General features: G+C 47.7%; 2 protein-coding genes across 2 annotated transcripts in view; one reads left to right on the top strand and one right to left on the bottom strand.

The window, feature by feature from the left end:
• The first annotated feature begins 9,804 nt into the window (after positions 1–9,804).
• Positions 9,805–22,818, top strand: LOC120841070. The gene is made up of 4 exons (XM_040211897.1): positions 9,805–9,955; positions 20,881–20,985; positions 21,455–21,651; positions 22,333–22,818. Exons 1-4 carry the CDS (start codon positions 9,805–9,807, stop codon positions 22,816–22,818), a joined length of 939 nt encoding a protein of 312 aa, XP_040067831.1.
• The window catches only part of LOC120841069, a 29,358-nt gene continuing 28,775 nt past the window's right edge, over positions 22,290–22,872 (bottom strand). Inside the window, exon 8 of the mRNA XM_040211896.3 lies at positions 22,290–22,549. The gene's annotated coding sequence lies outside the window, so the exon portion shown is untranslated. The remainder of the gene's footprint in view (positions 22,550–22,872) is intronic.

Below are 22,872 nucleotides of genomic sequence, written 5' to 3'. Positions count from 1 at the left end.
GAGTGCTTCGGAGAATTCGTCAGTCTGGTATGAAGAGGGATCAAAGACGGACATCTCAAGGCGCCCTCCTGCCAAAGCGGGTCACCACAGTGCGCTCGGTATCTTTACTCGTTATTTATTTATTTTTTTACTTTTTTTGATTTAACGTTTTATTTATGTTGGTAAAATCAATAATAGCGAACATTTTTAATTTTAACGGACATCTTGCTGAAAGTGCCAGTGAAGTCGCAGGTTTACCTTAGTCAGCCGGACGTACAACCGTGATGAATAACAGTGTAACAAGCTTGGTGGCTCAAACATTCCCACTTCGTTGCGAACATAGATATAAAGACTCGCATATAATTGTCACCACTGTACTTACTTTTCTACTAGTTTCTGTAAAAAAAAAGTAGTAGTAGCAATTTCAATTTTTTGTCCTACTTTGCCCGAAAAAGTTCGTCTAAACACATAGAACTTGACATTTTAAAGGGCAAAACAGGATTATTGCTCAAATTAATAAAAAGTACGAGCAGCGCCGGTGTTGTTTTAGTTATTACAATACATGAACTTGAGCCCAATACCCGAATTCAGCACACAAAAATATATCTAGTCATAACATACACGGAATCAAAAGGTAATCTTGTCTGGAATTAGGCGAAAATGCCGGCGTGGGCAAGTACATTTTGCAGCGCAGCAACTTCGAAACAAACGAAGTGATGAAACATCTTTTTGATGAATAAACACAAGAGTATTGTTGAGAACCTTAACTATATATTTAAAAAAAACTGAGTTTTTTTTTTCATTTTTTTTTTTTTATTCCTTAACTTTGTAAGTCTGAACAGGTTTGGGGCGCACAGAATCTTCGAGATAAACCAATGATTTATGTGTAATTTGAAATAACGATTTAATAACAATATATCATATATATTTTAATGCTGCAGCTATTAAATATTTATAGATAACGACTCAGAAATCTAGAGGCAAAACGTCAAACGAGCCATGTTTGCGCATTCTTCACGTCAAATAAATGACCTCGACAATGCTGTACATCTATCACTCAATAGGACCCGTGGTTTCTTATAAGTGCGAAATATTTGAGATTTCTGATATTTGTAGTTTGCGTAGTAGGTGTCACTAAACATGACAAAAACAAAAAGTTCAAAAATCAATTATGCCGTTCTGACGCATTCAATTTTCTTATTTTTCTTTTTATATATTATGTTTTTCACAAAATCTTTTTTTTTATTACGTTCCCCATACATATTGAGTAGTAACATATAAAATAATTAACAAATTCAATAAATACGTCCGGACTCGGGTGCATGATCTTATCTGAACAGAGCCTATTATATCGTCTCGAGACATCCCCCTCTGACGCTGGAGTGGAGTAAAAAGTCTCGAGGAATTCCTCCGTCCAAGAATCGCCGAGAAGCGTCTGTAAAGGCCAATGCCTCTTGAGTGGAGGTGTTATTTTTTCTTCCGCTAGTATGAGTGCAGGTAGAGTTGGAATCGAATAGCGATTAAGAATACTACCCTGAATGCATAAAAGAAGAAGCGGTGCACGGAGTTGTTGATGGACACAAAAATGCGAAGGATGCCATTAATAGTAACCTTGCAACGCTAAATGTTTTAGCTGTGTCTTCCCTTTTTTTTATTCTTGAGTTGAGGATGCTTACCTACATCTAAACGCCTCACCAGTGGTACACCATGATACATTCACAGCGAGACAAGTTATGCGAACAATGTAATAATAGAAGTACAAGAACAACATTGAAATGCAGATGTCCCATGTCATTTTTGCTACCACTAAGTTTTCAAAATCGCCAAAATTCATAAAGACATCTTTTGCACGTGACGGAAAATTGTTATACAAGGCCATCATTCTTGTGAGAGGCGAGAGTCTAAAATGTCTGGGAACACAAAAAAGTTCAATATATTTCGAGACAAGCTACTCTGTCGTTCAATAATTTATGCAAAAATAGGAAATCCCGAATATATGTTTTCTCAGCCAGGGTGGTTATTTGAAATTTACAAATTGGCCAGTTATAATCACAGTAACTTTTTGACAAGGAGTCGGTCGTTAATCAAACGGACAACGCGTCTCTGCACTCCTGCAATGCGCTATTGTATAGACAAAGTCAATGAATTCCACGCAGTTGATGCAAATTCCAATCTCGAGGGGATGTAACAGTTACGCAGTGCTATTGCAGTGCGTGGGTTTTAAAAGTTCCGTATAATTCTGGACACCTTGCCAAGCATTCTCAATGATGAACCAACTACAGCATCGACATGTGTTTCCATTCGAAGGGTGGAATCCCATAACACACCGAGATCACGAATTTCAGATTTCTGTTGTATTTCACACTGGTTCAGCATGTAAAAAAACGTATGCACTATATTTTTTCGGCTAAATGCAAAGCCATTGGTTTTGTATTTTTTATTTAACATAAGACAATTATGTAAACACCACGCACTGACCGCATTAACATCCCTTTGTAAATGCAAACAATGTCCAGGGGTCTCAATTTTGTGGAATATTTTAACGTTGTCAGCATATTGCGAAATCTGAGAAAACTCTATACTGTCGAAACGATCGTTGGAGAAATTTTTTGTATACAAGGGGACCAATATTTGATCCCTGAGGCACCCCAGAAGTAACGACGTATGGGGGAGACAAGACTCTTTGAATGCGTACAAAATTCGCGCTCCCCGACAATAATAATATAATAATAATAATGTTTATTTTTCCATCAAACAAATGATGGAGGGAGACCGAGGAAAAAAAGCTGCATCATGCAGCTTGACGAGTCCCCGGCCCCCCCCCCCCCTCACACAAACAGCAGTGGCACATGAAAAAATAAACAAGACACAATGACATTCAAAAAGTAATCGGGCGGCAATATTAACGTTTTTTTGCAAAGAAATAACTTGCATTCATAAACATTGAACAGTTACTTTGCCTTTATTGTGAGTTTATAAACCCTGTATTTTTTGCGCAAATCCCAGTCCTATTGTAATGTCGTCAGCCCTAACAAGAAATTTTTTTTGGTTTGTTAGGTTTTTCTTTGCCGGCTTGAGCCTGCAAGTTTGTCTGCTCATTACGCACCTCGTGCGTTTGTTTGTCCCCCCCCCCCCCCCCCCCCCCCGACCTCAACCAATGACGACCCGAGATTGGCTGCCTCGTCATCGTGCGTTCGCTGCTACTTCTCTGCGTTACCCTTTGATTGGCGTGCTCCTGTTTGCAATTCGGTCAGCCAATGACGTATTATGGGTACACTTGCTCGCCGTATAGCTCCTAGGTAAGCTGTTCTCCTGAGTAACGACACTTCGGCCACCTTGGAGCTTAGAACCATTGTTGCCACTCGCGATTTAACAAACATAGCAAGTAACGCTTTTTTTTTCTTCTTTTTTCTTTTTTTGAGAGAGAAAATTCTAATACGGTTTTTGAACGAGCAAGACAATATCGCCGAAGCTCCTTTACTTTGTATCTAAACGTCAAGGAGTCGTAGTTTCGAATCCCAACGGTCGCAAACCGCGCCCGCTCTGCACCGAGCATCAAAATGCTAGTGCCTAGAAGGAAATGGGGAAATTTAGCGGGCACTACAGTGAAAATTAAGTGTACCTGAAGTTTCCGCCAATGTTTCTTACTGCTGCGCACTTATGTAGGCAGCGTCCAGAGCACACGCTGTGCGCCAGGCACTTGCGTAGCGTGAGTTCGGCGAGTTCAGTTACCACCCTAATTGAATACGAAACAAAAACCCGCTTTCTCGTCATCTGCTGACAAATTTGATGGATGACGATTTTAAGCCGGCCTGTGACGCTATACTCGCGTCCAATCCGTAAGCCGCATTCAACAGTGGCGCACCCAAATTTGTTTAAAGTGCTTGAACTCAGAAAAATCGTAAATGCTGAGCTCCCCGCGGGAGAAAAAGAAAAAAACCCGCTCTTATTTCCAAGCTCCGATACCTGGCCCCTTTCCTCGTGTGGTAATATTAATCTATCCTATCACGGGATTGTCAGTTGAGAAATTCGATTCCAGTACCGTTTAGACGATATTTAAGATTACAAAATTATCGTGCGAGTATTTGATTTATACCATAAAGCGAGCCAATTCATTCCGTCTCAAGATTGGAAACAATGCTCGACTTACGGCATATGTTGAAAAACCGATCTTCTTCTGCTTGCGTAATGGTAAAGCTGACGAGAACGCTTAAGGCTTTCACAAATGCTCGCAGTGTCATTTTGACCTGTCTGCTCAATAGTCCTCGCAGTAATGACAGAGACTGCGGAGTTCCCATAAGACTCTCGCACTTCGTTGCAATGATAAGGTAGTACTTTACGGGGGCGTAAATTTCTTCGTCGAAATCCTTCGAGCCATCGTAAAAACTTTATAATTGTTAATATGGGGTCAATATCGGCCCGATATACGCTGTTATTTATCAGAGTTGTTTGCGCAGCTGTTTTACGCTCATGTATTCGCCTTAATTTTCTATGTTCGGTATTCGCTTACCAACCCACGAAAAGCAACGAAGCATTCATTTATCACTTGCACCGCGGTTTAAACTTTGAAAATAAAAAAGAGCACATAATACTCAAATTTAGTGAAAATGTAAACTTTGGGAGCTGAACAAATACACAACCAAGGCCGAGCGGTTCGATACAGAGCGATCGAAACTCTTTTGATGCTGTTCCAACAAATCATTGCGAGGACACGAAAAGGTATATATAGCAAATGGACAGTGAAGTTTCTACGTTCCGTAGGATTCGCATTGACAACTGCTCGCGCAAACTGTTTCGAACAAGGCTTCTTCTTATTTAGCCTCAAGCAGACATGCCTAGCCTAAGTAGCAAAAAATGGTGGCACAGCGACGTAACCAGAAAGGTCCCGGAACTTTACGAGAACAAATGTTTAAGTGGGTGATATGCCTCAATTTCAGATACGCTTAGTGTGGTACTATCTTACATTTTGAGAGGTGGTAAGCCTTGAGAGGAGTACGCACTGAAATTATATTGTTAAAATTAGTATGAATTTAGCCAGTCTCTTTTGGTCAGGTTGCGTTTCTATTGCATAGAGGGTTTCGATCGTTGGAGTTACGTACGAGATTTCGGTGCGACTTAACTTCCCATACTTTTCTTCTCGCATATTCTGCAAGCGTTTCCGGCTGCACAACCATTAAGGCGACAAAATTAACATTATTTGGGAACCCTGCACGAAATATGCTTGCTCGTGTAGATGTTTGTCGCGTGGCAGCAGCAGAGTGCAACTTTGGGTTAGACGTCATAGCACGCGCGACCAATGACGACGATGCGCCAAGGTGCTGCGGGGTGAGGGGGCTAAGCGTTGCGTTAACGATGCCCTGTCTGCTCCAACACCCTCAGCTGAGTAAGAATGTGGGCTGCGTGGTTATATATGAACTGACTACTATTAATTACTCTAGTAGGCGCGGAGGTGTATCACGGTGAGATTGTGTGCGCGGTGGCATATCAGACAGAATGATGCAATGTCCTCAAAAAAGAGGTTCGTGCAAATTGGAAAAGCAACCTTTACCTCCTAAGTCCTTTAGTGCATGAAATGCAGTTTTTACCAGCGATTGCTTCAATTGCTCAAGAGGCATATTAAACAGTCGTTCGGAAAGTGAAGAACCATATTTTTTTATAAACTTTGGGGAAACTGAATTGGTGTATCACGTTACCAGAGAGTGGGAGGAAGGGGAAGGGAGGAAGATGGAGAGGGGGAGTGGGCACTAAGGAAGATGAGGAGAGTGAGCGGACGAGAGGAAAGAAAGGAGGGGTATGGGGACAGGGAATTGGTGTAACATGACGCGAATATTTCCCCAAACTGAATTGGTGTGTCACATGACCAGGGGGGGGGGGGGGGAGGGCACTGTAGGAGGTTGGTAGAGATATGGGGATTGAGAGGGAAGGGTAAGAGGGGAGGGGAGAGGCGTGGAGAGGACACTCTAGGGGCTACACCACCTAGGATTATCTAAAAGGTGCTGGTTGGAAGGGGGGGGGGGGGTCTGGAAGAAAGGAAGGGGGAAGAAAGAAGAGGGATAAGGAGAAGGGATTGGTGTGTCACGTGGAGTATATTTGCCTACCACATAGAGTGGGAATGCTGAATAGAGCGATGGTCATCGGGAGTTGCGCGACGCCACCACTGTCGCGGGGCATTCTGGTACCTGTGGTTCTCCACAGTTTTCCGGCCGCGATGCCCGTTGTACGACCAGCGTTTGGAAATTTTCGGGTTAGCACGAGACTTTCCATCGGGTGTTTACTGGCGCTTTTAAATAGGTGGCTTCACCCGTTGTGTGCCAGAGTGGTACAATTACAGCATCATGCAGAAATGCATAGGATTTTATGTTTTCCCGAAAGAAATCAGCGCCCGAAGAGAGTAACTAAGAAAGGTAAACAGAGCCGGACAGAGCAGCGGAAAAAAATAGTGTTTTTAGAGTTGTTTAGTGATTTGCTTTATAATTTGTATTCACCCCGTTGCACCTTAGCTATAGGGTGTAAGATTACAGGGCACGAGACATAGTAGGACGTGCTGAAGTGTTCCGTACGTTGGAATCTCCCTGAGCGCTCGTTCCGGTTCCGGCTTATCCGCTGATCTATCTCAATCGGGACGTCCGCACTGCTTTGCGACGGCCGTTTTTAAGACACGTTTGGCTCGATGACTAATATTGCGACATGTTTCGAGCCCAGCCGCGCTTCGAAAGATAAGGACAACCACTAAAAAAGGAACAGCGATTCCCAATATGCGTCACTTGAAATAAAAAAACTTTTTTCAAAAGCAGTCTTTTTTTTTTTTTCACAAAGCGTGAAAACATTGCATAATGCAAGTTTAAAATGCAACATTTACCACGAAAAAGTTAGAAAATGAGCCTTCACGAATTTTGTGGTGGTCTATTAGGATCATGATACTGATCCATTCTACATCAACACCAATCGAGAGCGCAGAAAAACGATTCCACCGATGGGCGACATTCAGCGGTCGGAGCTTACGCAAACAAAGTAAAACTGAATAGAAATTGTGCACGAAAGCTCATCTCGACCCAAATATTTCGGGTATCTGGCATTGTTTCTGCTTTTTGAAAAATACTAGTTGTTACGGAGCGTCAGGCATGTGTTTTCTGTAAATTGTTTCTTCTTTGTGTGCAGGCTTCTCCACGCAATTCGTCTGTACCTTGCCGCACAGGGTGTCAACCAGAATGAAATGACTTTTAGAGTACTGTCGCTCCCCGAGAAAGTCTATTTAGGTTTTCTAACTTCATTGCCAAATAAACCTTATGCACAAGCCTGAGCACTGCCATGCACAGTTTCCACCGACACATTTGATGCTGTTCTGCGGTGCTCTACCGAGCCGATGGCCCCTTAAAGTTTTATGTTCTTTGCCATTGAACTAGATGTTCACTGGTTTCTAAGATCATTGAGACGTCCGAGCAGTGGCGTCGTTGTTTTCCCCGTGGCTGCACTGCAGGGACCACTGCGTGAACGCATTGTATTCACGTGTTCACGAAGACGAAGAGGCTGACGACGACGAAGCAGACGACAAAGCAGTTCTAAATCGATAAGGCAAACGGAACGGCTTTTCTACGCTTGCTGACAAACTCAGGCATCACAAACAACATAATCCTATGTAATAAAGGCATGCAGGAGAGTCCAAGCTGATATCAGGGCGTCCCAATCGATGATGTAGGATGATGTACGCGCACTACAGCCCTATGCAGTCGGGAAGTCGGACAGCAGTGACTACAAGTAGCATGGCGGCGGTAGCACTTCCGGACTGGTCGCGCCTGCGCACTTCGCGTGGCAACATCAGTGTAGTGCTGTAAATGCGCGTGGCATCACGTCACGTGACGTCGATTTCCACCACTAAATTTAGCGGGGAAACTGGATTGCTGTGTTTTAATACCGAGTAATAGACCTTGTTCTAAATTACCCAAAGCGTCAACAAGAACGCCGGGAATACAGGTCCGCGCACCGCACGCGCTCGCGTTTCCCGTATAAAAGATTCGAAGTAAATGACCATACTAAGGCGTTGCCGAACGCACTTGTAAGACGCCATTTTTATTTTGGTCACTCCGAATATTTTATATGGGGAAGGCGAGCGCGTGCGGCGCGCAGACAAACATTCCTACCATGCTCCTTTATGCTTATGTAATTTAGCAATAGGTCCATTGGAGGGCCGACTGCCAGCATGAAAATCTATTTACTGGCCTCTACCGCGGTCTCGTGGACGAGTTTGTAACCAAAGCGTCACTTTTACGGAATATAATAAAATTTCTTGCGAATTCTTAGCGAATCTGGCGACTTTCTGTCCAATCCAGTTAGAATGATATCAGACATATGTCTCAAGACTGAAGGCATTAAAAGCTTGCATCAAATTCAATCGACAATATTTAGTCTACTTTTGACCAGCGTGAGAGGACATAGTTTATATAACCTTCGTTCAGAGAGAAAGCTACAACTTGAAAACGCTATAACGTCTAACATTAAAAACGAGCGTGTGTGTAAATATACTTTGAACAGTCGGAAAGGGGAATAAACACAAATTCGGGACGAAAAACAGACGCATCTGTTTTTCGTCTGTACTTTCTGCGTCTGTTTTTCGTCCCGAATTAGTGTTCATTCTTTCCGACTATAACGTCTATCCAGATGGAATAGGATTTCCACCGCCCATCATTAAAGAAGCACTCAAGTGGTTTTTGAGTTCGTGTTTTGATGATGACAACTGAATATAGACGCCCTAAGTATCCCTAAAAGCCAAAAGATATAGTCATACGGTGATTATTTCTTTAATAAAAATGTAATTGAAGGCCGCCAAACCTCGGATCCATCCGAAAACGAAACCACTCTCATTGGGCATCGCACGCATATCAAAACGATCTCGGGCCAATGGCGTTGGACGACGTCCCGTCGCGCAGTGATCCCGAGGTAGCCGCATCGGCCGAACCTCTTTGTCTTTCGATATTCGATCATGGCGGAGTTATCTACGCTCGACGACCTGACGCCATATGGTTGACACTCTTCGGCGGACAGCCAACCTGGGCATGATTTCCTATGCCGCCACTCCGACGTGTGATGTGGACGATAGCAGCCCTTCGGAGTCGTGTTCGGGTTCCGAGGACGATGAAACACAGACCTTTTCGGGCGTTTTTTGATTTGCGGTTGAGGCAAGTCGTAACCAAACCAACGTTTGGCATAGCAGCGAACCTCTGGTACGTGATGTCAAACGATGTCGCGACGTTGAATTTCGCCTCGGGAGGGCAGGGAAGGCTGGTTCAGACATTTGCAACGAGCGCGTTACCTACGACTGCGTCCGTTGCAACCGGAGCGACCGCTCTGCGCCGCGCGTACCTGCAACCACTGCAACAAGCGTAGCGTGCATTACGCAGTAGTGATCACACGAACACACCGTTTTACGATACTCATCCAGTTCGAAATGGCCAGGGGCGGGCTTGAGGTTGTAGGGTTCGGTGCTACTGCTCACCCGCAAGAAGGACCAACGAGGCAGATCTCATAAACACACCTTTACTGTCTGGCGGCAGCGAACCGACTGCCGAGCCCCCCGAGCCTCGAGCGTGGCTCGCGCGCACGTTGCGCGCCGGGCGCGGAGCACACGTTCTTTTGCCCGATGATGGGCCGCAAATCCCACAAACTTTCCCCCCCCCTCCCCCCTTCTCTGTCATCTGGCTCCGTGGCTGTTCTCTCTGGTTGTTGGTGGTAGAGGAGGAGGGGGTTGTCACGATGCAGGCGGCTGGATGCGGTCGCCTCCGAATTGGTGATGCGGTTGTTGCAGTTGCCCATGAAGTCCTGATCTGCATCATGACACAGCCGTTCTTGTTCTTTAGTGATCTTGACGACGTTGCCGTACAGGCAGAGCAGGTTAAAGAGCTTCTCGGCGTTCATCTTGTTAAACTTGAGGCCGCACACAATCAGCAGAGACCCGTGGTGTGGACCCGCCGCTTGGGGACGAGTGAGTACCCCCGGGGCCGTGGCTGGCAACGTAACGGTCAGCAGGACCTTCGTTGCGGTCCTGGTCTCCGTTGGTCTGCGCCCCGTAGCCGTCGTTGTAGCCGCAGTCGGGGCTGCTGATCTTGCGGCGTAGCTAGGGCCGGTAGAGGGTCCTCGGCCGCCCACTGCGTTGCCGTAGTCCCCGAAACCACGTGGCTCATCGAAGGGGTTGAGAGAACCTCCGGCAACGGTTGAGGCGGTAGCGAGACATGTATGTCGAAGGTTCGAAAAGAACGAAAGGAAAAAAAAAAAGAATCAACAGTTGTCTTCTGGAGAGGCTTCTACAAGAAAGCGTCAATACGTTGGGCGCGGCAATAGACTGGCTAAATTTGCGAGCACACTGTCGGTGTATATCGCACAGAACTACGCGCACAATCTGTATGGTGCGGAAACTAGTTCTCGTCAAAGCCTAATGCAACGCGCATTTTCTAAGTCTTCGTCTTCGTCTTCGTCACCAACATCAGGAAAAGTCCTCGCAGAATTAAGTATAACCAGGATCGGCATCACTCTCCACCTGCGAGAGAACTTCGTCATCCGATTCATAATACCGTTTGAGGTTGGTGACATCAACGGGTCCAGCGAGTCGTCCAGACTCACAATGAACGAGCGTGTACGTGAGGCGTGAGACCTTGTCTCGCACTCGATACGGACCATCCCACCTGTTTGCCAGGGAAGCTGTGAAACCTCTGGAGGCGTCACTAAGTGGGTGTGTCCGCCGGAGTACAAGATCTCCAACTTCAAATTGCACGTCCCGGTGGCCACGATTGTACTGCTCAGCCTGCTGAAGCCGTGCGGCGTCCAAGCTCTCCCGGGCATCACGAACGATGTCCCTGAGTCTGCGTCGTAGGCTTCCTGCAAACTGACCGTATGAGCGAGCAGCGCCACGGTTGTTGGTCGTGCAAGTGTTTTCCAGCGGGGAAAGTCAGCTCTTTTCCGAAATTAAGGCAGGCTGGCGTAAAACCTGTAGACCGGTTAACGGTTGTGCGTGTTGCGAACGCGAGCTCTGGGAGTTTTGCGTCCCAGTCAGGGTGACGTTCGGTGTGAGCTATTAACATCGATTTCAGGTTTCGGTTCACCCGCTCAGTGATGTTTGCCTGTGGGTGATAGGGAGACGTCCGCTTGTGTTGTATGCCCAATGCGGCACATGAGTCTCGGAACACTTTGCTGGCAAAGTAGGTAGCGTTGTCGCTAATCAATTTCGCCGGAAATCCGAAGCGTGTGAACGTCTCCATCAGACATGACCAGATTCTTTTGGAAGTCAGCGACCGTAATGCAAATAGCTCCACCCACTTGCTAAAGTGATCCGTGACAACCAACAAGTACTGGTTGCCACGCGGACTGCGTGGGAAAGGTCCCATGACGTCGACAGCAACGCATTCCCATGGGGACCGACTCACGACTGGCTGCATGAGACCAGGGGGCTGACCACCGCGCGGTTTGGCTTTCTGACAAACCGGGCATGAACGAGCGTACCTCAGCACGTCCTGACGAATTCCTGGCCAAGTTGCAGTACGGCTTAACTTTTCAAAAGTCTTGCAGCCACTACTGTGACCAGCCAAAGCAGAGTCATGGTAGTATCTAATGAAGGACGTGCGAAGTCGGCGAGGTATCACGGCTCGAAATGGAGTGTCTGTGGAGCCACCCTCCTCGTCGTCGATCTGAGGTATGTACCGGAGGAGCAGACCATCTTCGGCCAGCAAGTACGAGTCAAAACCCATGTCAGCGTCTCTGTTGCCACGTCGGTCTCGTGAAGATAACCACTCAGAGACCCTGCGACAAAGTCCATCGTTCTGCTGTGCAGCACGAAGCTCATCTCGGCTAATCAAAGTACCCCAGCGCGAGCCAGCATCTATCGCAGCCACAACATTGGCATCCTCGAGCACGCGCTCTTCGCCGAGCGGAGCGCGCGACAAAGCGTCTGCAACTTTGTTTTGTGAGCCTGGTTTGTGCACAATAGTGTAGTCATATTTCTGAAGCGTTAGTGCCCAGCGTGCTAATCGTCCTGCCGGATTTTCCAGCCGCTGAAGCCAAGACAAGGCGGCATTATCCGACTGGATCACAAAGCGCGCGCCATCAAGATACATGTTGAATTTCTGCAGGGCGAATATGATGGCTAGGCACTCAAGCTCGCAAACGTTGTAATTCCGCTGAGCTGCTGTCAACGTATGGCTAGCAAACGCTACGGGTCGTAAGACACCATCAAAGTCTTGAAGCAGCACAGCGCCTAAACCGTAGCCGCTCGCATCGGTTTGCAGCACAAACGGACGGTTGAGGTCTGGGAGCTTCAAAGATGCTGTCTCAGCAATAGCTCTGGACAGTTGAAGGAAAGCATTTTGCTGTGCCTCCGTCCAACGCCACTTGACGCCTTTGCGCAGCAGTTCGTTCAGAGGCCGCGTTATCTCTGCACAGTGGGGAATAAACTGGCGGTAAAATCCAACCATGCCAAGAAATCTCTGCAAACTCTTTGCATCATGTGGGGGAGGAAACTCAGTTATGGCCCTCAGCTTGTCCTCATTAGGGCGAAGCGATCCATCGTCGATTACAAAACCGAGCAGGTTAATCTTAGATGTTGCCAGTTGCATTTTTCCCGGGTGAACTGTCAAACCAGCATTCTGCATGCGTTCGAGAATAGTCCGAAGGTGCACAAGATGTTCTTCAAACGTGCGTGAAAAGACTACTACGTCATCCATATATGCCATGGCGTAGTTGTGCCGTGCGTCTCCAAGCACAATGTCCATAAGACGCTGGAATGTGGCAGGAGAGTTGCTCAAGCCGAAAGGCATGCGCACAAACTCGTACAACCCTCTGTAGCATGTGAATGCTGTTTTCTCAATGTCAGCGGGCTCGACCTCTATCTGGAGGAAACCGCGACTGCAGTCAAGAGTCGTGAAAAAACTCGCGTTTCCCAAGTTGTACATGATCGACTCAATCGAGGGGTACGGGTAGGCGTCACGAACGGTTACCGCATTCAGGCGCCGGTAGTCGACGCAAAGCCGAGCCGTTCCATCCTTCTTGGGGGCAAGGACGATCGGGAAGGCCCAAGGGCTCTGTGACTCACGTACTGCACCCGTGTCGATCATCTCTTGGAGCGCCTTGTCCAGCAGGGCTCGCTTGTGTACGCTGATAGGTCGAGGGTTGCAGCGTAGAGGCCGTGTATTCCCGGTGTCAATTGAGTGCTTTAAGACACCGGTTCTGCCGGGGTTCTCCGTGAACATCGTTGAAAACTCCTCAAGGAGTCTTTGGAGACGCCGCTTTTGCTGGTCCGTAGCAGGACACTTCTGCAAAGAATCGCTTACCGCACATGGGAGTCGCAAAGCAGGCGTTCTAACGCCAACGTTATCGACACTGACGATACAATCCTCTCGTCTGGTAAATGGAATCAGTTGCGCGTCACTACCCAACCGGTAGCCTTTGTTCGGAAAGTCCAGAACCAGGTTCTCCCCGAAAATGAAATCTCGCCCCAAAATAATCGGTACCGTGAGACCAGGTAAGCAAACGAAACGCTGACGGCGTTTTTTCTCGTTAAACCCGATCTGTAACCTCACGGCTTGACTCGCGAGCATTTCTGGTCCTGACGCTAGCTGTAGGCGCACGTTAGTCTCGCGCAGGTTGGCTTTCTGCTCTTTGCACCGTTCAATCAGGTAGTCCCCAATAAGCGACAGACTCGCACCGGTATCAATCAGCGCTGCCACAGCTATTCCGAGCACTGTAACTGTCATACGAGGCTCAATTAGCTCAAGGTCAGGCTGAATTCGACATACCGATGGAAGTTTTGCCGAGTTGTCCATGGTCATCGCGGCCGGCAGGCGTTCAGGGGTCAACGCCACCGGCCGTACTCGTTTCCCGAGGCTGCATTGCTGTTGCGCAGTAGGTCGGGGCAGTCACGCCGGAAGTGGCCATGGCGACCGCAGCCGAAGCACCGCACCGAGTTGCGCCGGTCAGGGCCGTGCGTCTGGCTTGCCTGTGCTTGTCGTTGCGGCCCTTCTTGGTGTCCCTCGTTGGACCAGCGATCGGCGCCCCGGTTGGCATTGCGGGGGAAGGACCTTAAACGGCTTTCACCCTGCCGTAGTCTCGATCCAGCCGGCCGGGCACGTAGCCGGGGGTCCGAACCATCGAGTGGTCTCCCGCGCTCCCATTGCCCGAAGGCGTAGGAGTCCAGCGCACGGGGGGGACAGACCGCGCCATCCAGGGTTTGGCGCTGAGTCGGACCTCTTCTGGGCCCGGGAGCTCGCCAGGCACAGGACGGCTCAAGAGCTTCTTCAGGCGGTGGCGGAGGCCGATACTGCAGCTCGGCCAGGAGCGTCTCTTGTATGCCGTGAGCGTCCCGGGCCAGTTGCTCCAGGGTGGAATACGTGCGGCCATGCAGGTAGGGCCGGAATCTTGGGTGGCTCTGCTGCATCACCCGAGCAACCCTGTCCGACTCCGACGTCGTTGGGCAGGCTCTTTCATAGAGCTCCTGCATCACCCGTACATATTCGACGAGGGTCTCGTCCGGGTGCTGGGTCCGGCGCTCCAGTTCTCGCTGGACTCGAGACTGGTACCCAGGTGGAAGAAACTCATCTTGAAACTTCCGCCGAAAGTCTTCCCAGGTGAGGAAGGGGGCCACGATGCGCCACCAGCGGGCGGCGCTAGCCTGGAACGCCACGGGCAGCACCCGCGCAAGGACGTACTCGTCCGAGGCTCCCGTGGCGAGCTTATAGGCCGCCAGCTCGGCCAGGAAGTCGGCCACGGACTTCCGGTCGTCGTAGCCCGTGTACAACGGAACCGGCACTTGGGGTCGTGGCCCTTGCCCTTGGTGTCCGTGGTCAGCCAGGACCAGGCGTTGCGCGACGGTGTCGCACAGGTTGGCCACCCGAGCCATCAGGTCCATGGACGTCGGGTCAGGCCCTTCTCCGGTCTCGCCTTGGTCTGCTGCGGCTCTATGGCGGGTCTGCATCGCCGTAGCAACCGCAGAAAAACAAGCAAACAGAAAAAACAGAACAAAACGAAACACAAAAGAACGGAAAAACACGCAATATACTACAATATGCACACTATTCACAACGGCCAAGCCCCGATGGCAAAGATGGCGTCCGGTGGCCGAAGCCTAGTCGAACGACCACGTAGGCCTATCGGGGATGGCGAAAGCGAGAAAACCGGGCGAACACGCCTAAAACGGGCTAAAAGCCTGCGGTCCAACCCGCGGGCGAGCAGTAGGCCCCACGTTGGGCGCCAAATAATGTAGGGTTCGGTGCTACTGCTCACCCGCAAGAAGGACCAACGAGGCAGATCTCATAAACACACCTTTACTGTCTGGCGGCAGCCAACCGACTGCCGAGCCCCCCGAGCCTCGAGCGTGGCTCGCGCGCACGTTGCGCGCCGGGCGCGGAGCACACGTTCTTTTGCCCGATGATGGGCCGCAAATCCCACAAGGTTGAGGCTCAGAAAAACCTTGAAGTTACATGGCAAACTGCCTCCCCACCCCTTGCACGCTGGTCGAACGACCAGCGTGCAAGGGGCGATCCGATCGAACGCCGCCCGAGTGATGCTGGCATATAGTAAGTTAAGTTTGTAATTCTCCTGGAGGTTTATTTTCTGGGACAGAGGAATCACCTCGCAAAAAAGCACAGAAGCCGACACAACTCGAGGTCGAGGAGCGTTCTACCATACAAGTGGCGTCGGAAGAGGACAAACGGGGTGGGGGGGGGGGGGGGGGGGGAGAGGGGGGCTTCAGCTTCTTGTCCCCCCGTCCAGATATTTCGGACTGTTAAAGAAAACAATACGGAGAAAGAGGGCGTGTCGCGCTTATTTTAATCTGAAATTATTTATGCATATGTATAGCTATTGTCGCTCTTCACTGCATAAAAGATCGCGTAGCTGGTCATTGTAAGAAACTCGTTGTCAGAAGGCACTGCTCTTCACATGCTTAGTGGATCGGAAGTTGAAAGCTATGTCTTTACGACCTAAATAACTGTGCCAGTGGTAAAAAGAAAAAAAGAACATAATAATAATAAAGTATAATAAGGTAGAAAGTTGGGCTAGTTGGTTTTGGTTATACATAATGACAAATACACAGCGCAAAAGGACAAAAAGGGGAAGGGACACACCGGATAGATCAGAGCGCTGACTCGCAACTAGATATTTTAATAGAAGAAAAAGAGAAAGAAGAATGTTTTGGTCACCATAAGTCGCACGTGTAACCTGTGCCATGATATGTGGTCGCTATGGCACGCGCTGGGCCTTTATAGTCAGTTTCATGAACTCCAACTCTTTGTCGGACAACGAGACAGATGGTGTGCTGATGCAACTTGCTCCTCCACTGTGTAATAATAAATGCGGGGATAAAAAGCTGGAGAAAAAAAACTATCAAGAATTCGCCAGATGGCAATGATATGTACTGTCTGTGGTGTTAATTTAAATGCGATACCTGAAACAACTTAGACGAAAAAAAAACGAATCTCCACGTGGTGAATGATGTTGATTGGGGCGAAGCTCTGGTGGTGCTCGTCTACGTAGACGCTGAGCCGCAGCATGCCGAGCCTTTCGTTCGTTTTCATCCATTTCACGCTGCGGTCAAATGCTCAAATGAGTATATACCCACGTTCCATACCACACATTCTCTTTCTGACATGGATGAAGGCATGAAAACAAACGAAAGGCTCGGCATGCTGCGGCTCACCGTCTACGCAGACAAGCACCACCAGAGCTTCGCCCCAATCAACATCATTCAACACGTGGAGATGCGGCTGTTTTTTTTCCCTACACGAGCACGGGAGCAGGTGCTCACGTGCTCGTGAGCACGTGAGCTCACGAGCAGGAGGACGTGCACCCGACGGCGGACGGACATACGGACATGGCTAGCCCCTAAGGAGCTTCGCCCCTAATACCAAGTTTGGAGAATAATTGCATGTAAACACATGTTTGGACATTTCTTCGAAACTCACCTTGAATAACAATAATCATATCTTAAGACGACACTTACCTAGGCTATTCATAGATTATTCTTAAAAATTTTAATATCTCTACCATAAATAGCTTCGGCTACAGCGCGATTCAAATCTGGCACAAACGATAATCGTCAAAAACCCGTCGTCCTTCCTCGCCCCTTCGGGAATTTATTTCCTTAAAACTAAGCACGACAGAACATTGAAATAAACGGTATCGTCTTTCGTAAAGAACGCAGCATCGCAAGTAAAAGTTCGAAAAAACAAAATTACGAATGTACCTCACTACTTGAATTCAAATGAAACCGTCCGCCGGTCTTTCGAAGTTCGACGAATGTCGAACTCTTACCCTAAAAGGTCGAAGTTCGTCGAACTTCTGACTTTTCAGGATTCGAAAGTTCGAAACTTTTAGAATTCTCTTGATAAATCAGTTCGAAAGTTTGAAAATTATCGAATTCCTTAGCATAGGAAAATCGAAAGGTCGAACAGATTCGAACTTTTTTGTGCAATAAATTTGAAAGTTCGATAATCATCGATATTGTAACAAAGAAAATAAGGTCGTACCCCGCACCTCCACCACTTTTGTAACGAAGAAGATAAAAGGTGTCTTCTTCTTCGTTGATGAAACGATTACTGAAGTTAACAAACAACACTGTTTATTTAAGAGATCTAGACAAGGACTCTTTTACATCACTTTGAACATTATATAATTTGAGAGTAAACTTTTGGGGGGGAAATAATTCTAACCTAAGGAAACTTTCCCTGCCGTCCTCGACCACACACACCCTCAGCGGGGGCCCCGACCACAGCCAAACTCGACAAACAAGGTTCCACACAAAGGCGGGCGAGCCTAACTCCTCCACAGCCGTAAGGGGGACCAAGTTTGCGAACTAGCGGGCGGACGGCTCCACAGCCGAAGGGGGGTCGGACGTGCAGGTTGGTTTTCCAGAGGCAGGGAGATGTTCACGGCATGGTATCCGAGTGCCAAGTCCCTTACGGCCCCTCAATGGCCGCCTTCAGCAGCATACTGGGGTCCTCCAGTCCATCAATCAGAAAGTTTTGGAAGGACCAATCAAGAGGGGTTTTCTTAGAGCCAATCAGAAGGCTCGGAAGCTAAAGCAAATACGAACATTCCAAAAACAAGCGCATATACGAGACAGAACACATTCCAAACGAAGCTCACAAGAGCAGCCATAAACAACAGAAAGCACATTCGTACGTAGACAGAGAAGTTACACATACACAGCGCAAAACCACCTCCGAAGTAGATATCCCAAATGCAAACATACACAAGACAAAACATTTCCAACGCGGGGTTCTGTAAACTAAGTGTAGCGTTACAGCGTTCACGTTCGCCCCCATTTGGGGCCCCCCGACTCCGGTGGAATCCATGAGCCGTCCCGTGTAGACGGAAAGAACTCTCGGAGAAGCAAAAAACATAAAGTGAAGCTAGACTAAATACTCGCGCGAGCAACACTTCGCGACAATATTTTGGTCAGCCAAGTTCGGAAGTTCGAAAAGCATCGAATTTTTGCAGCGTGATAAGTTCGAAAGTTCGAAAAGGATCGAATTTTTTCGCGTATTAAGTTCGACGGTTCGAAAAGCGTCGAACTTCTTCGCTGAACATGTTCGAAAATTCGACTTCCGTCGAATTTTACGATTTAGAAAATTCGAAAATTCGAAAACTTTCTAACCTTTCAAACTGCTTGATTCGATCATCGAAGCTTCGGTTCGAAAAAGTTTGCGGCTTCCCTAGCTAGAACCATTTGGCTGAGTTTAAGTAGTATCTCTTTGTCTGTCAAATTAACTTTATTCAGCAGTTCACCTAATAGCTTGTCGACTAAACTCATATTTAGACCCGAAGGATATACTAATATCGCTTTAGTGGGAAATAGTACTTAATATATTACGTAACCCGCATATTCATCAAAATTAATTCTCGATTGCCTCAAAAACCTGAATTGAAATATGATTATCTGCTGCTAAATGGGGCTCCAGCATGCTTCTTAGCTCAAGAAGCGCTTGCTTTATTTTCGTAATTTTTAGCTGAAAATTACTTTCGGTGGAACAATTCTGTAGTCATCGCCGGTTTCCTTAGCTTATCAAAACTGATAAGAGTCTATTGCCGTCTCTTTGGAGCCAATAGTTTCGGTTTTAAACGAAATCTTCGAAAGAAAAGTTTGAGATGAAAAGAACAAAAATACCGGGAAAACAAAACTATGCTCTGCAAGTTTATGTGCACCGGCTACACTTAAGCGTCGCAGTACAAATACATATAAGATATAGCTTTAAACAAAAGAAAAATCTGTTAAATTGAATGCACCACACTTTTAGGCGGCGCGGCCGAGCCGACGCGAGCTGTTCTCAGCCGCCATGTTTGTTTGGTGGCGGCGCCCTCTGTAGTTCGCTGGAGTGGCGAATAGAGGGATTCTATAAACGAGGGTCCCTAATCCGGCATTCGCTAAAACGATCTACAGTAAAATCGATGCCTCCGAAGTTGCCTCCTGACCTCCCTTTGCCCTTCTGATCAATAGATTAGAGTAACTGCATATGCTCCGGTCTCTTTTCTTACCAGACAGCAGAGCCAATACAGTTACCCTACAATAGATGGCGCTTCGGCGCCCTCTGGCGGTGGGGGGCCGCACCAGGGTTGCGAGGCTTCTTTTTCTTTCGGACGTCAGCGTAGAACGAGGTCTAGTGCAAGGTCGCGCAGGCATGGCTAAAGATTAAAACAGCGCAAGGACACGGACAAGAACAAGAAGGTAGACAAACAAGGCGCTGACTTACAACTGAAGTTTATTCGTTCTAACAGCGAGTATAAATACTGTATTGTCACAACAAACAAACATGAATAAAAAGCTTGACCTGGATGCCACGTGCTCATTAGCCATCGCTATGCACTGTCACTGTTTGTCTAAATAGGAGCGTTCCTTATCTGATAAAGATAGTGACGGAATGCTGACACAGTTTTGCCCCAATCTTCCAATTTCCCGCGCCTCAATGATTTCCCGAGTGAGTTTGTCTTTATTTTTCCTAATCACTTCACATTTGTCAAAGACGGGAGCGCAGCAACAGTCTCGGCAGTGTAGGCCAAGGTGACCTGACACAACACTAAACACGTTATACTTGTGTTCCCGCAGCCGATCATTGAGGCATCGCCCCGTTTGCCCGACGTATCTCCTGCCACACGAGAGGGGAATAGAGTACACTACTCCCTCCACACAGTCTACGAATTGGTCCTTGTGTTTTTTGGTGCAACCCTGCTTTTCTTTAGGACAGGAGTTCACTTTTCTGCATAGCCCAGATAGCTTCTCTGGAGCCGAAAAAACCACATCAACTCCAACCCTACGGCCAACTTTCTTAAGATTGTGAGATATCTTATGGAGGTATGGTAAAACAGTTACTTTTTTGTTAACCCTACGAGCCTGCTGGGTAGTTTCCTCACGTCCTTTCTTAAAGGCGCTGTCACATTGAGGAAACACGACAGAAACAGCAACACAACATGTTCATGAACAGTCGATCAACTTGTTCGGCGTTCCCCCTGTTGCCCGACAGTCCTGTCACATTGCGGAAACAGAGAAACACGGCGGACGACAGCGACAATGTTGCTTTGATATGACAGCTTTAGCAACGGAAACAAGCAGAAAACTGTGTTGGACGTCGCATGTTGCCCAGGTCGGCGGGTGAGCGAATTTTTTCGCCGGAAACACAACATCATATGTGCTTTTTCACGGCTGAGACGTGCGGTATCTTCTAAATATTTAATTATGCGGGTTGTAAACTTTCAAATTGAAGACCAATCGATATCGCGTTAGCCCATGCTTCTTTCTCTTGCTTTGTCGAGCGAAGTAGTGCAGTTGGTGCAGTCAGTGCAGTCTTCTCACCTTCCTCACGATGCCGTCGACCATCCCAGCCGTGTCGTTTACGCAAGCCGACGAGACTGAAATGATCGGGTTGATCCAAGAACGCCGCTACCTGTGGGATGCGAAGGACGCGCGCTACCACCGACGAGACCTGAAGGACAAGGCCTATGAAGACGTCGCGAGTGTGCTGGGGCCCGGTTTTACAGGTATGCATAAAACGAGGGACCTGGAGTGTTGAATTTGCGCTGTCGTTTTCGCGTAAATTCAGCAGACCTGCGTTTTACAAACCTTAGCTTAGCTTACTTCAGCTCATAATAAGCGACACATATTCAGCTGCTTTGGCACATGCGTATTTGTACCCGATTCGCGCGGCTTGTTAACTTCGAGAAATACACATACAAACATTTGCGTGTACTGGTAGGTGTGAGAACGACAGTCTCACCTTCTGGACTGTCGTTCGTAAAGCAAATTTTCTGTTTTCTCCTGGTGAAATCTGCTTATCCAACTGCTATCTCGCCTCTGGAACAAGGTGACAATTGTACGTCATGTAAAGCTTACTGACATGCGATAGCGTCGAGTACAGAAATACAATGTACTAGCCACAGACAACATGCTTGTGTGCCCGATTGCCCTGCAGAGTTTTTTGTAGCCTATAACTGTTTGTGGTTCATGCAGGGGCAGCGGTGAAAGCCAGGTTCTCGAACCTGCGCTCGCAATTTCAGCGGGAGATCCGAAAGGTAAAGGGCAGCAACAAATCTGGAGCAAGCCTCGACGACCTGTATGTGCCCAGATGGGGCCACTATGTAGACCTCCTGTTCCTACAGAGTGCGTGTCCCCAACATGAGAGCCAGTCAAACATGGTCCCCCCAAATGTAAGTGACAAAAAGTAGCTGTAACCAGTCACCCATTTTTCTCACTCCATAACTGACAATGATTGCTTGTCCCAATTACTTTTGTATGCAAAATGTACACGTTCGCACAGCTACGAAGTGACCTTTCAATAGCCCAGCACTAAAGATTCGAGAAGCAAATATGAAATCACAGATGGTAGGTGTAGATTCTGTTGGAAGGTGCCAACAGACTGGACACCTCGGTTCCATGAGAACTACAGCGAGTTGGTGGGCACACTTTATTGTTTTGCTGGCAATGCCCGAGATGAAGCACTGTAAAATTGCATAGATACGTAAACAAAACATCCACACAGTGTGATAATTGTCAGATGCTTAATTATCACGTCGTTCATCTCTGGCACAGCAAAGGTTTCTTGCTGATATCTGTGAGTAAGCAATGTAAAAAGTGCAATGTTTAGCTGTGATGAGTACTACACTTAATTATAATCCAATCATAATCTACGGACATCAGATATAGCTCAATGCCATAAGGCCGATGACATTTTTCAACAAGGACCAGATTTCTCATAAAAATAGTTTCATGGGAAGAAAACTAGAAGCCAACAATCACTATATGCTGTGTGTTTTTATTTGTTGCAAATAAAGAAAATTATGTCATCTATACAAGCATTTTCATACTTGCAGGCTGAACCATGCTCGCAGGACAGCCGAAGCTCTCAAGTGGGAGCTGACAACAGCCCTTGGGGGCACTTGGAAGGGAGCGATCCTGTAGATCCCTCAAGCCTCGATTTGGAAGATGAGCTGAGCAGCTGCAGCCAAGCGCCCAGCCCAGGCAATGCCCCTAGCAGCTGCCATAGAGGCTCAAGCGACGGAGCTAGCACAAGCGGTGCCGGGAGTTCCAGTGGACGCCCAAGTGTGCCTGCAAAAAGGAAGCAGCCAGATGACTGTGCCGCTGAAAAGAGACTGCTTCTTGAGTCAGCAACACAGGCATTGAGTAAGGCCGTCGAGGCAACCAAGCAAAAGGACGAATGTGACGACTTCGGCGTCATGATGGCCAATGCGCTCCGGCATGTGCCGCAGGGCCCTCACAGGCAAATGGCTGGCCTGCTGGCGCACGAAGCTGTCGTCAAGTATAGCATAAACATTAACACTCAGCCCGAGATTATCCAGGTGGCGCCTGACGAATAAAGTCACACTGGGCTGGTGCTAAGTCCTCCCATATCCTGAAGTTATTTGCATATT

This window comes from Ixodes scapularis, unplaced genomic scaffold (assembly GCF_016920785.2).
Source record: "Ixodes scapularis isolate PalLabHiFi unplaced genomic scaffold, ASM1692078v2 PGA_scaffold2__306_contigs__length_199485367, whole genome shotgun sequence".
NCBI lineage: Eukaryota > Metazoa > Arthropoda > Arachnida > Ixodida > Ixodidae > Ixodes > Ixodes scapularis.
The sequence above is the reverse complement of the archived record's forward strand: the minus strand, read 5'-3'. Positions and strand labels throughout refer to the sequence as shown.

What these genes read in the sequence shown, in the direction of transcription:
- LOC120841070 (XM_040211897.1), top strand. Translation starts at nt 9,805, where the DNA reads ATGACACAGCCGTTCTTGTTCTTTAGTGATCTTGACGACGTTGCCGTA. An exon ending in GACCCGCCGCTTGGGGACGA is followed by an intron (nt 9,956 to 20,880) that starts GTGAGTACCCCC and finishes GGTTGATCCAAG; the next exon opens with AACGCCGCTACCTGTGGGAT. An exon ending in CAAACATGGTCCCCCCAAAT is followed by an intron (nt 21,652 to 22,332) that starts GTAAGTGACAAA and finishes CCATGCTCGCAG; the next exon opens with GACAGCCGAAGCTCTCAAGT.